The following is a 10,043-nucleotide window of genomic DNA, read 5'->3' on the forward strand; positions in this document are numbered from 1 at the left end:
ATGTAATGAAGAGTGATCAGATGAATTGCAAAGTCCCTCTTTGCCATGCAAATTAAGTGAATCCCCCAAAAACATTTCCGCTGCATTTCAGCCCTGCCACAAAAGGACCAGCTGACATGTCACTGATTCTCTCGTTAACACAGGTGTGAGTGTTGACGAGGACAAAGCTGGAGATCACTCTGTCATGCTGATTGAGTTCAAATAAAAGACTGGAAGCTTCAAAAGGAGGGTGGTGCTTGGAATCATTGTTCTTCCTCTGTCAACCATGGTTACCTGCAAGGAAACATGTGCCGTCATCATTGCTTTGCACAAAAAGGGCTTCACAGGCAAGGATATTGCTAACAGTAAGATTGCACCTAAATCAACCATTTATCGAATCATCAAGAACTTCAAGGAGAGTGGTTCAGTTGTTGTGAAGAAGGCTTCAGGGCGCCCAAGAAAGTCCAGCGAGCGCCAGGACCGTCTCATAAAGTTTATTCAGCTGCGGGATCGGGGCACCACCACTACAGAGCTTGCTCAGGAATGGCAGCAGGCAGGTGTGAGTGCATCTGCAAAAGGTACAGGGATTGGACTGGGGTAAAGTCATTTTCTCTGACGTTTGTTTGGGGCATCTGGGGAAAAAAGCTTGTCCGGAGAAGACAAGGTGAGCGCTACCATCAGTCCTGTGTCATGCCAACAGTAAAGCATCCTGAGACCATTCATGTGTGGGGTTGGCTCTCAGCCAAGGGAGTGGGCTCACTCTCAATGTTGCCTAAGAACACAAATCAAATTTATTTATATAGCCCTTCGTACATCAGCTGATATCTCAAAGTGCTGTACAGAAACCCAGCCTAAAACCCCAAACAGCAAGCAATGCAGGTGTAGAAGCACGGTGGCTAGGAAAAACTCCCTAGAAAGGCCAAAACCTAGGAAGAAACCTAGAGGAACCAGGCTATGTGGGGTGGGCAGTCCTCTTCTGGCTGTGCCGGGTGGAGATTATAACAGAACATGGCCAAGATGTTCAAATGTTCATAAATGACCAGCATGGTCAAATAATAATAAGGCAGAACAGTTGAAACTGGAGCAGCAGCATGGTCAGGTGGACTGTGGACAGCAAGGAGTCATCATGTCAGGTAGTCCTGGGGCATGGTCCTAGGGCTCAGGTCAGTTGAAACTGGAGCAGCAGCACGGCCAGGTGGACTGGGGACAGCAAGGAGTCATCATTTCAGGTAGTCCTGGGGCATGGTCCTAGGGCTCAGGTCCTCCGAGAGAGAAAGAGAGAAGGAGAGAATTAGAGAACGCACACTTAGATTCACACAGGACACCGAATAGAACAGGAGAAGTACTCCAGATATAACAAACTGACCCTAGCCCCCCGACACATAAAATACTGCAGCATAAATACTGGAGGCTGAGACAGGAGGGGTCAGGAGACACTGTGGCCCCATCCAAGGACACCCCCGGACAGGGCCAAACAGGAAGGATATATATATACACAGCCATGAATAAAGAATGGTACCAACACGCCTTCTGAGAGCAACTTCTCCCAACCATCCAGTTTGGTGACCAACAATGCCTTTTCCAGCATGATGGAGCACCTTGCCATAAGATAACAGTGATAACTAAATGGCTCGGGGAACAAAACATCGATATTTTGTGTCCATGGCAAGGAAACTCCCCAGACCTTAATCCCATTGAGAACGTGTGGTCAATCCTCAAGAGGTGGGTGGACAAACAAAAACCCACAAACTCCTAGCATTGATTATGCAAGAATAGGCTGCCATCAGTCAGGATGTGGCCCAGAAGTTGATTGACAGCATGCCAGGGCAGATTGCAGAGGTCTTGAAAAAGAAGGGTCAACACTGTAAATAGTGACTCTTTGCATCAACTTCATGTAATTGTCAATAAAAGCCTTGGACACTTATGAAATGCTTGTAATTATACTTCAGTATTCCATAGTAACATCTGACAAAAATATCTAAAGACACTGAGGCAGCAGACTGTGAAAATGAATATTTGTGTCATTCTCAAAACTTTTGGCCACGCCTGCATCATTCCCAGTCGGCTCAGACGGATCCGGCTCATGAGCTCCATAAACTATTTTAATTAATGGAAAATGAATGTGGTTTGTGCTTCGTATCTCATCAAACTGAATCGCATCGATTTGTTCCTCCAATCAAATCACAGTGAATCATTTGAAACTAAAACGTCGCCCGTGTATCGAGTCGTCTTGAAAGGGAAGGATCCCTGCTATTGCTCTCTATTCATCTGATTTTAGAAGATATCGTTGCACAAACAACAACATGCTGAACGACACCAACACTGGTATCCGGCTGTATTAGCTACGTTTGCTCTGACTCGGATTACATTTACAGTGTGCTCCAAAAGTATTGGAACAGTGTTTTGTTTTGGCTCTGTACTCCAGCACTTTAGATTTGAAATGATACAATGACATTAAAATGACTGTGGTTAGTTTTAATTTGAGGATATTTGCATCCATATCTGGTGAACCATTTTAGAAATTACAACACTTTATGTACAAAAATATTGGGACAGATTCACTTACGTGTATAAAAGTAGTCAGAAGTTTAGTATTTGGTCCCATATTCCTATCACACAATGAACTACATCAATCTTGTGACTCTATAAACCTGTTGGATGCATTTGCTGTTTGTTTTGGTTGTGTTTCAGATTATTTTGTGTCCAATAGAAATAAGATGATAAATAATGTATTGTGTCATTTTGGAGTCACTTTTATTGCAAATAAGAATAGAATATGTGTGTAAACACTTCTACATGTAATATGTATGTTACCATGATTATGGGAAACTCCGAATTAATCATGAATAACGAGTGAGAAAGTTAGAGGCATAAATATCATACCCCCTCAAAATGCTAACCTCCCCTGTTATGCTAACCTCTCACCGTTACAGTAACAGGGGAGGTTAGCATTTTATATCATAGCCCCAAGACATGCTAACCTCTCACCATTACAATAACAGGGGAGGTTAGCATTATATATCATACCCCCAAGACATGCTAACCTCTCACCATTACAATGTCTTGGGGGTATGATATAAAATGCTAACCTCCCCTGTTATTGTAATGGTGAGAGGTGAGTCTTTGGGGGTATGATATAAAATGTCTTGGGTGAGAGGTTATGTCTTTGGGGGTATGATAAAAATGCTAACCTCCCGGTTATTGTAATGGTGAGAGGTTAGCATGTCTTTGGGGGTATGATATAAAATGCTAACCTCCTCTGTTATTGTAATGGTGAGAGGTTAGCATGTCTTGGGGCTATGATATAAAATGCTAACCTCCTCTGTTATTGTAATGGGGATAGGTTGAGAGGTTAGCATGTCTTGGGGCTATGATATAAAATGCTAACCTCCCCTGTTAATGTAATGGTGAGAGGTTAGCATGTCTTTGGGGGTATGATATAAAATGCTAACCTCTCCTGTTATTTTAATGGAGAGAGGTTGAGAGTTTAGCATGTCTTGGGGGTTTGATATTTGTGCTCTGTAGCTTTCTCATCATTATTCGCAATTCATTCAGGGTTATCTTTAATCATGTAGAAGTATTTAGGAACATTTTATTCTTATTTACAATAAAAGTTACTCCCAAATGACACGATACGTTATTTCCCATTCACCCTGTAGGTGGCCTTCTAGTAAGTCTGCCCAGAGAGCAGGCGGCCCGGTTCTGTGCGGAGGTGAAGGGTCAGGGGTCTGGGGGTGGAGCCTGGATCATCGGCATCGTGGAGAAAGGAGAACGCGGCGCTCGCATCATCGACAAACCACGCATCATCGAAGTCCAACCGAGAGGGACCGCTGCAGCCAATCAGGAGAACAACAGCTCTACTAGTCCAGCTCCTGGCGATACGCTGTCATAGACTCCCTCTTACGTGTGTTGCTGTCCATCTCTTTCCCTTGTTTAGCCACAGGAGCTACAGGCCAAAACACCAAACATGGAGAGGGAATGGACAACACTCCAAATGGTTCCTCTTTTAAATTAAACTAACATTCCAACAGTTTTCCCTCCAATCAGTGACTGGGAAATAGATCAAGTTGTGTATGTGATTTTAGAGTGTGGGTCAGAACATTCTCCTGGTGAAACTTTTGTCATTGTGGGAGTGGTTGGGAAAATGTTTATTTAATGTGTTTCTATTGGATATTTGGCTTGTCTATAAGGATGTCTGGCTCTACCCATTTGGTTCAGAGGCAGGGTTGAGCAGCTCTCTCTGGACCAATGGGGTCGTCCGGTATGTCCTCTGCCAGCTGACTGGCTGCTCAGCTCAAAGCCCCCCCTACCTGTTTATGAAGCTCCGCCTTCCAAACCTCAGCCAATGGGGCCAGGCGGAGTGGATGTCTGTCTCAGGAAGGGGGTGGGGCTCATGTGCTGGGTTCCAGCCATTGGCTATGTGTTTCTGGAGAATTCACAATCAATAAACCGATCATCAACTCACTGTTCTGTCCCTTTGGTACTTCCTGTGTGTGTGTGTGATTTAAAATGAAGGTTTTTTTTTGGACAGTGGGGTACAGAATGATTAATGGTGAAATACGTTAGAATATTGGTATTCTGTATATCAGTTGGTTGAGCACGGCGCATGCGACCATTCATAAGATGTACTGTATGCATGCATACAGGATAAAAGTGTCTGCTATTAAGGCATATTTTATATTAAAATGTATCACCGTGTTCTAACCCGAGAGACCTGGGAAAAGATCCGTCAGTCGCGGGCTGCTTCAGCCTGCCCCGCTTTCCAACTCTCTGAACAGAGACGCAAGTAAGATGAGAATAGCAGCAACTGTTGGATAATGGAAGTTGATTTAAAAAATACTTTATTGTTAATGTTGTTGGTTAGCTAGTTAGCGAATTTGAGCCATATTGGCATAGACATGATGACATCAGTCAAAACAAGACTTGGTATCATTAAATTGAAACAAGCCACCTAACGAGTCCCCCCACACGGCAGCTTCTTGTCAGTGAACACGGTTAAATGCACACAATAATGCGACCGTGGACAGTCCGTTTGTTTACATGGACACATCTATAACCAGGATACTGATTAATAAATACAGAAAATCGCCAATCAAAATGATCGTTCTGGCACAGTGACAGTGTTATTTTTGCTTAAGACTTTTTGATTCTGAGTTCGTACATATACAGTACATTTGAAATATATGATGCATCCTTTCACCTTTCCCGAAATCACTTCACTCGCGCAAAGAGTGGGGCGTTGGTGCTGGCACATGAGCATATTAAACTGTTTCCATGTCCTAATAATTCTAAAGATTGCTCAGAAAACCAGTTGTTTTAATCGGTATCTGCTTACATCGATTATGACCTTACGCCTATTAAGATAAACAGAGTAAGGAGTTTACATGCTTAATGCCATAATCATTTTAATATCGAATGCTGCTTTCATGACAACTGGGAACTCTGAAAAATACGTGGTCAAATCATGACGGAAGTGATTTTCAGGTCGGAAATTCGGAGCCCCCCTCCCCCCCAATTTCCCAGTTTCCTTGAACGCTCGGAAGTCTGAGATTACCGAGTTTCCAGTTGTTTTGAACGCGGCATAAGAACTAGAGACTGCCTCCAAGATGGCCGACCATTGTTTCAACGTAATCTACTCACTGTCGCATATGTCGATTCGTGGGGGCTCACTTTAAATGGACATAAATGGTGCAGATCTCTGTTCCTTATCGTTTACGTTCACTGCTCATACGTCTTTGACTCATCCTACTACAGTTTATACTTTTATATAATCTTTGTTGTTTTGTCTTTGTCTATCGTTTCTCTTAATGCTAGGGGGGTAACGAAACAATGTGAAGCGCAAGGCCTTATTTTTATTTGCTAAACAATTTCAAACAGATTTTTGCTTTTCTCAAGAGTCTCACTCAATTTTGGCTGATGCCAACTTCTGGAGGTCACAGTGGGGCAACGATATTAGGCTTTCCCATGGATCTGAACGCTCTGCTGGTGTCACTACAATGAAAAATACCTTTGGTGGTAATATTCTACACTCTGTGACCCCTTTGGTGGTAATATTCTACACTCTGTGACCCCTTTGGTGGTAATATTCTACACTCTGTGACCCCTTTGGTGGTAATATTCTACACTCTGTGACCCCTTTGGTCACTTTATTTGTCTTGTGATCAGTTACAATGACATTACACTCATTACTGTAAACTTCTACAGGTACAACACCAAACATGATGAGTTGCTTGAATCTATAGAGAAACATATACTTCATTGGTTATCTAAATTTCCCAATTCGTTATTATTGATAGGAGGGGACTTTAACATTACAATAGATAATTCAACTGATAGATGGCCCCCAGGGAGGCCAACCAATCAGAATTTGGCTTTAATACTTTTTATGGAAAAGTTTGATCTTACTGATATATGGAGAGAGGTTTCCGGCAGACAGATCATTCACTTGGAGTAACAAAACAGGCTCCAGACAATCCAGAATAGATGTTTGGCTTATATCCAAATGTATTGATAGTGAGGGTGTTACTACAAATATTTGTACTACTCCCCTCACAGACTGATATTAACCTTGGCAGAGCATCCTACTGGAAGCTAAATAGCTCATTATTAAATAATGATATAGTTCAATTTGAGGTTAAAGATCTGCTCTCACACTTTTGGGAAAGGGCTTGTGAAGAGAAATCTTATTGCAAGAACTGGGAGCTCTTTAAATTTGAGGTGTCCAAATACCTTAGAAAATATGGTAGTAATCTTGCTAAGACCAGTAGACCTGAGGAGGAAAATGTGATCATTAAGATAACTTCCCTTTCTCAGAGGTCCCCAGCCGACCTCTCGGGGGAGGAGAAGATGGAACTAATTGAGTTACAAAATAAACTGGATAATATATATAGATTAAAAACAGAAGGAGCCTTTATTAGATCTAGGAAAAGATGGATTGAGGAGGGAGAACAGAATTCATCCTATTTCTTTAGACTTGAGAAATTTCCCTCTAAAAATAACACTATCCAAAGTTAAACATTGATGGTGTTATTACAGATGACCAAAAACGAATCACTAAATACTGTAGCAATTTTTACAGAAAATATTATAGCTCTATGTACTGTCAGGAATCCACAGATATGTTTTTTAACTCACTGAATAATGTTCACTCTATCAGTGATATAGAATCTAAACAGTGTGATGAACCCATCAAAGTTGAAGAGATTATAGAGTCAATCAAACATCTAAAGAACAATAAATCACCAGGTGTTGATGGAATTACATCAGAATTTTACAAATTATTTTCTGAATAAGTAGCTCCCTACCTATTTGAAGTCTTATTAGAGAGTATTAAAAACAATGTTCTCCCTCCTACAATGAGTCAGGGGTTAATAACACTGATACCTGTAAGCCTAAAAAAGAAGTGCTGTTCATCGATAACTGGTGTCCAATTTGTCTTCTTAATAATGACTATAAGATATTAGCCTCACTACTTGCAAAAAGAATTAAAGAAGTCCTGGATGCAATCATTGATGAAACACAGTCTGGCTTCATGAGGAACAGACATATTTCTAACAATGTTAGACTAGTATTAGACATACTTGACTACTCAGACCTAATAACTGAGGATAGCTTCATATTATTTTTAGATTTTTATAAAGCATTTGACACAGTAGAGCATCAGTTTCTCTTCCACTCCCTTGAGAGACTTGGCTTTGGGGATTTTTTCTGTAAGGCTATTTAAGACTCTATGTAAATGGTAACAGCTCTATCAAATTGAAATATGGCACCTCACCTAGATTTGAGTTAAAGAGAGGAATTCGGCAAGGTTGTCCTATCTCTCCGTACCTGTTTTTATTAATCACCCAACTTCTTGCAAATTCTTTAAATAATAGTCCTGTACAAGGTATTTCCATAGCTGGTAAAGAAATTATTATAAGCCAGCTGGCTGATGATACTACACTTTTTCTGAAAGACGCTGGTCAAATTCCCATATCGACCAATGTCCTTTTCCAAAGCGTCTGGTCTATATCTTAACATCAATAAATGTGAACTCATGGCTGTCAAAGATTGTGTGACACCTTCATATTATGGTATTCCAGTAAAAGAAGAACTTCCATATTTAGGCATAACCATTACAAAGGATCAGAAGTCTAGAGGCTTACTACATTTTAACCCTCTTATTAAAAAAACCCAGAAGAAACTAAATCAATGGCTACAGAGGGACTTATCTTTAAAAGGTAAAGTCCTAATAACTAAGGCTGAAGGTATCTCTAGACTAACATATGGTGCTCTATCTTTATATCTTGACAGTAAAATAAGCAAGGAGATAGAACAGATGCTTTTCAACTTTCTGTGGAGAAACCATACCTGTTACATTAGGAAAACTGTTATGAGAATGGTGGACTGAATTTTCTGGATTTTACTACTTTAAATAATACTTTTAAGATCAATTGGATAAAACAATTCCTAAGAAGACCCACTTCTATCTGGGATTTTATTCCTCATGTCTTCTCTACTTTTGGTGGCCTTAATTTCATGTTGGTTTGCAATTATAATATTGACAAAGTTCCAGTGAAACTTTCTGCTTTTCATCGGCAGGTCTTCCTGTCATGGTCCTTCATTTATAAACATCATTTTCTCCACACAGATATTATATATGGAATAATCAGGATATACTGTATAAAAATACTTTGTTTTTAGAATATTGGTTCTGAAATAATATCCTATTGGTGAGCCAACTGGTAAATGCAAAGGGTCTTTTACTCAGTTATAAAGAATTCTTATCACTTTACAAGGTCCCTGTAACACCTAAAGATTTTGCAATTGTTTTTTGATGCCATTCCCTCAGGTGTTGTTATGTTATTCAGGAACGTGTGAAGACCCTCAGAGCCTACCTTCTATTGACCCTGTTGACTCATCAGTAGGAAAGATTTGTTTCTCTTTTGGTCCATTCAACAACAGAGCGATACGAACCTTGTTTCAGCAGGATTTATTGATAATATCTGCTGGAAAGAAGTTTGGATGTTGCCACACACATACCTACTTGTTAACAAACTGTAGGAAGTTCCCTTTGAAATGATTCATCAATATTATCCTGACAACCACTATATGAAGAAGTTTAAGGAAAACATCAACTCAAATTGCTCCTTTTGTAATGACCACCCAGAAACAGTGTTGCATCTTTTTTGGCATTGTATGCATGTAAGAAAACTGGCAAGACATCAGTAGGTTTATAATTGAACACATTTATGAAGATTTTACACTATTATGGAGAGATGTACTGTTTGGATTCTTTACATACGATAGAAATAAACTGAAATATTTTTATGTAATTTATTTCATTATTCTTTTGGCCAAATTTCATATACACAAATGTAAATTTACAAACAGAAAACCAACTTTTCGTACCCTACAAAAAGAAATTGAACTGTATTTTAAGACGGTTAAATGCTCTACTAACAAAAAAGCTGTTAGAATGGTAAGTATATGCATGTCCCTTAAGGTCCTTGTGTAATTGTAATGTGATATTGTACCCCCTTAGCCCCGCCCCTAGCTCGATGATCCATTGTTGTAATCTATGTATGCTTGTGTTCCCTTATGTGCTTTATGTATTGATTTGTTGTGAATAAAAATAATTACAAAAAGATTCATGGGGGCTGACATCTTGCTAGTTCCGGTCTCAGGAGCCCATTGATACATGCGCTCTAGCACTCGACTCGAGCTGGTCGTGGATTTGGATTAGTGGGGGATGGTAAATGTGCACAAAGCACACCACACAACCACTGGAAACATGAAGAACATGGGGTAAGTAAGTGATTCAGGACGAAGAGGACTGTGCTCTAGATGTGCACCTCAGGAGACAGTTGGATGATATCTGTTTAACACAATCAGAATAAGCACCATTTGACACAGATAGCTTGGTAACATCAGGTGTACTCTGGGAACTGTAGTTCTGAATACGGGGAAGCCGCAGTACATGTTGAGCTGACCCTGTCTCTGTCCCCACTGAGCTGACCCTGTCTCTGTCCCCACTGGCTGACCCTGTCTCTGTCCCCACTGGCTGACCCTGTCCCCACTGACTG

The 10,043-nt window shown here is 40.5% G+C and overlaps 1 protein-coding gene across 1 annotated transcript in view; it reads left to right on the forward strand.

The window, feature by feature from the left end:
* Positions 1 to 4,444, forward strand: part of LOC112238662 (selenide, water dikinase 3-like) — a 29,649-nt gene extending 25,205 nt beyond the window's left edge. Inside the window, exon 8 of the mRNA XM_042299872.1 lies at positions 3,639 to 4,444. Coding sequence (XP_042155806.1) covers positions 3,639 to 3,871 — 233 coding nt within the window. The 3' untranslated portion in view covers positions 3,872 to 4,444. The remainder of the gene's footprint in view (positions 1 to 3,638) is intronic.
* Positions 4,445 to 10,043: the final 5,599 nt, after the last annotated feature.

Source organism: Oncorhynchus tshawytscha, linkage group LG16 (assembly GCF_018296145.1).
Source record: "Oncorhynchus tshawytscha isolate Ot180627B linkage group LG16, Otsh_v2.0, whole genome shotgun sequence".
Lineage (NCBI taxonomy): Eukaryota > Metazoa > Chordata > Actinopteri > Salmoniformes > Salmonidae > Oncorhynchus > Oncorhynchus tshawytscha.